General features: G+C 28.8%; 1 protein-coding gene across 1 annotated transcript; it reads left to right on the top strand.

Annotated features, from left to right (window-relative positions):
- The first annotated feature begins 1,056 nt into the window (after positions 1–1,056).
- On the top strand, positions 1,057–2,732 carry LOC104111465 (protein LURP-one-related 4-like). Its single transcript, XM_009621169.4, has 3 exons — positions 1,057–1,384; positions 1,960–2,175; positions 2,499–2,732. The coding sequence occupies exons 1-3, from the start codon at positions 1,232–1,234 to the stop codon at positions 2,607–2,609; spliced, it is 480 nt and encodes a 159-aa protein (XP_009619464.4). The 5' UTR covers positions 1,057–1,231; the 3' UTR covers positions 2,610–2,732.
- Positions 2,733–4,675: the final 1,943 nt, after the last annotated feature.

The raw sequence follows: 4,675 nt of genomic DNA, 5'->3' as shown, positions 1-4,675 counted from the left end.
ATAGAACACAAATATAGAATATTATACTTCAACTATATTATTAAATTTTAATGATGTCATAGGTAGTTCAAACTAAAGTGTCATTTTTTTATATTTTTGAATTCTCTGGTATAAATTTATAAATATTTAATTAATTTACAGTTTCAACAAAATTCAGTATTTGATGTCGAGTCTAGAGAGGGGGAACCAGATGGGTTTAACTTCTATTTTTTTAACCACTGATCTCTATTGCACTTATGTAATGATGCCTTCAGAATTTTATATTAATCTGTTAAAATTTTAATGATAGTTTAATATAATACGTATATATATTGTATCGAAGATGAGTTCACTAAGTTTATAACTCATAAAATTTAATTTTGACTCAGGGAAGATCCGTAGTGCCAATATATAGGTTTATATGATCAAAGTAACTTTTGCTGGAAATTATATATGTATTAATAAATTCATCAAGTATCAATAAATGTTTCAATATAAACTTAAATATTATTATATATTAACTTGATGATATTATAAAAATATATAAACTTTAAATTTTGAATTTAACTATGTTTTCTGACTTACAACAAGAAAATCAGCATCTTAGCTTTGAGTGGGGTGTCCATAGTGTCTATCACATCAGAAGACTTGCAAAACACGGTGAAAATCATCAATGTGTGTAGGGTATAGAAAAGGACACATTAATAAAAAGAAACAATTACTATATTTTTCTGCCAAAGGAGACAAACTACAAAGAACAAACAAAAAAATCAAGAAATCCTAGTCAAAGTTCGACAAAAATGTGCACAATTTATATGTTTTTAAGTCAAGTTTTGCAGCATATATATTATAGTATATTATTAAAAGCGGAACCATGATTTTAAGCGTGGATTCTGATCCTTTTAAATTGTTATGTTCTATATTAATAATTTAATTTATATATATTTAATAATATTTTTACAACAAATATAAAGTTTGAACCAAAATTACTGCGCTCGACTTAACTCGTTCCCGGCACTCTAACTTAGCCCATGTATATTATTATATAAACCCTTTCAATACCATCATTTGTTCTTTGTAGGAAAATATTCCGAAACAAAATCCAGTTTCTTCTTCTCTTTCTCATTTCATATTCAAGCTGATTAATTCAATGACTAAAATTTATCCATAAACTTTAGAGCAATCTTCTCCTTCTCCTTCTCCTTCATCCTCTCCTTATGTGAAATCCATAAGAGAAACATTTACAATATGGATGAAATCTTTAGTTTTCCATGGAAATGGTTGTACTGTCTTTAATTCCAAAGGTGATATTGTATTTAGAGTTGATAATTACCAAGAAAGTTGTAGAAATGAAGTTTGTCTCATGGATCTCAATGGCCAAGTTCTCTTCTCCATTAAAAGAGAGGTAAAAGATAACAACAATTCTTTTTTTATGCATCCGAATATCTAAAACAGCCGATTGGAAACGAACTATCCAGTAAGATTTGCGTACACGTTATCCTTCTCAAACCCTACCTGTGAGAATAAACTGGGTATTTTATTGTTGTTGTTGTATGCATCCGGTATCTGAAATCTAACGGTCCACCTAATTCGGGTTTACGTGATGAGTAGGCAGAGACGGAGCCATGATTGTAGTATGTTAAGTTACTAGTTCTAAATTAATAATTTGTACATATTCAACAAATTTATTAAGACAAATACATAGATTTGACCAAAGCTACTAGTTTCGGCCGAACTCGTAAGGTGTATACTAGCTCCGCCTCTATGTGTAGGCTCACTAAAGGGGGAGCCGGGGAGTGCTTCCGTTTTCAAGTCTTAAATCAGAGATTTCTAGTTAAGACTGAAGCATTTCATCAGTCCCACCATACTTCTTAGTGGTAGATGAAAGAATTTCACAATTTTTTTGTAAGTTTTGTATGCAGTAGATATCCACAAATTGGAAACTAACTATATGTATTATTTGTTTAACTATTTTTTCAGAAACTACGAATGTTTGGTCGTTGGAATGGGTATGCATGTGGTGGAAATAAAGGGAGGCCACTGTTTCAAGTAAGGAGGAATATCATGTTTTCAAGAGAAGATGTCATGTGTAATGTTGGGTGTAATAAAAATGTAGGAAATAGCTGCTACAAGATTCAACAATTTGACAAAAAATCATCATTTAAAATTACAAATAATGCTGGCCAAGTTGCAGAGGTTAGTATGTAGAATTCTTTAAATATTTGCATTCATAGAATTATATGAATATAACTTATATACGATGACACTAGAATATAACTTATATATGTTGAAACTATAGACAGTTACCTAAAGTTATCTTTTAGCTAATAATCTGACAGTATAAATTTTTTTTTATGCTGTATATATATATATATATATATATATATATATATATATATATATATATATATATATATAGAGAGAGAGAGAGAGAGAGAGAGAGAGAGAGAGAGAGAGAGAGAGAGAGATCATTTAGAAGCAAAAGTCTATGTTCTAATTTTTTGGTGATTTATTTGTAGGTAAAACAGAAGCGATCGTCAAGAGGATTTGCCTATGGTGATGATGTGTTAACTCTTGAAGTTGAACCAAATATAGATCACTTGTTAATTGTGGCTCTTGTGACAGTATGAGGTTTGATTCATGGAAAATTATGAGTGTTATGCTAATAATGCGATATCACACTAGTCATACTAATCTTCTCCGTATCGTTTCATTTTATATGATATCCGAAAAAATCCTATAGAGTTTCAAAATTCATCGTGTTCTAGATCCATGTGAACCACCATTCTAATTTAAGAATGTGTTGTGTGTTTGATTTCTTTTTTTTCTTTCTTTTTTTTTATTAATGATCCTATTTAAATTGAAGTCTTAGTTTAATGGTCAAAATTAGCCTTGTGCGTATAACCAGTAAATTACGATTTCAAGACGTGAAAACTCTTGAGCTACAAGAAATTAGACTATTTGTGGCAAAACAAAATCGTTAGAAAAGGCAAGAGAGTCGCCACTAATTATCTCTACCTTTGGGATTGGGTTGCCTCTTCTACCAGCGACCTAGTCGTCACCATTACTATTTTACTTTTAGTGACAATGCTAGTCGCCATAATAGCCTGAGATGTAGTGCAACCTTTGTCGCCACTAATACAACTTTGTATTTTGTGGCAAAGTTCCCTGGCTTCTAAAACCTATTTTTTCAATACAATAATCAAAATGCTAATAGATTTTTGAATTTAATATACATGTATTGTCAATTGTCTGTTTTTTATCTATTTTCTGGTTCTTATGATGGTGTTATTATTTCTATGATTTCTGTTGATGGTACTAATATATTGTCTTTTTTCGTTTTCTTGAGCCGAAGGTCTATCGGAAACAACCTTTCTACTCTCTCGGTAGGGGTAAGGTCTGCGTACACACTAAGGCTGGCAAATGGGTCGGGCCCGATCCTAAGTGGGCTTCGCGGGCCCGGTCCTAAGTGAGCCGATCCTAAGTGGACCGGTCCTATGCGGTCCGGTCCTAAACGGTCCCGGGCTTTGCGGGCTTATTGCTGGAACCGGCTCGGGACCGGGACCACGAACTAACGGTCCCGGGTTAAGTGGGCCGGTCCCCGGGCCTAAACGGGCCCAACAGAAACTTTCTATTTTTAATTATTTTTTTTATAGAAGTTAGAGAAAAAAAAATAGTAATAAAGATATATAAGCTATATTCGATTTATATACTATATATACATCTTAAAATATATATATATACTATATTATATATACATAGTATACATCTTAAAATATACTATATATACATCTTAAGATATACTATATATACATAGTATACTAGATATACTAGATATATACATAGTATAGTATAGTAGATCTTAAGATATATATACATCTTAAGATATATAAGCTATATATATATATAGTAAGATGTATATATAGTATATCTTAAGATGTATACTATCGAATATGACTTATAAACTATGTATATATATTATAGTATATATATAGTATATTATAGTATATATATATATATATATATATATATATATATATATTTACATCTTAAGATATATATATACACACACACTATACTATATATACATAGTATATTCGATATACTCGATATACATATATATATAAGCTTATATATATATACTATACTATACTATATATACATCTTAAGATATATAAGCTATATTCGATTTATATACTATATATACATCTTAAGATATATATATATATATATATATATATATATATATATATACACACACACACACACACTATACTATATATACATAGTATATAAGTCATATTCGATAGTATACATCTTAAGATATATATAATATATATAGTAAGATGTATATATATTATAGTATAGTATAGTATATACTATATATACAACTTAAGATATATAAGCTATATTCGATATATTCGATATGCATATATATATATAAGCTTATATATAGTATATACTATACTATACTATAATATATATACATCTTACTATATATAAGCTATATTCGATTTATATACTATATATACATCTTAAGATATACTATATATACATGCATATCTAATATACTATACTATATATATATATCTAGTATATCTAGTATACTATGTATATATAGTATATCTTAAGATATATATATATAGTATAGTATAGTATATATATAAGCTTATATATATATGTATATCGAATATAG

Source organism: Nicotiana tomentosiformis, chromosome 12 (assembly GCF_000390325.3).
Source record: "Nicotiana tomentosiformis chromosome 12, ASM39032v3, whole genome shotgun sequence".
Taxonomy (NCBI): Eukaryota; Viridiplantae; Streptophyta; class Magnoliopsida; order Solanales; family Solanaceae; genus Nicotiana; species Nicotiana tomentosiformis.
This window is presented reverse-complemented; position numbering and strand designations above follow the sequence as displayed.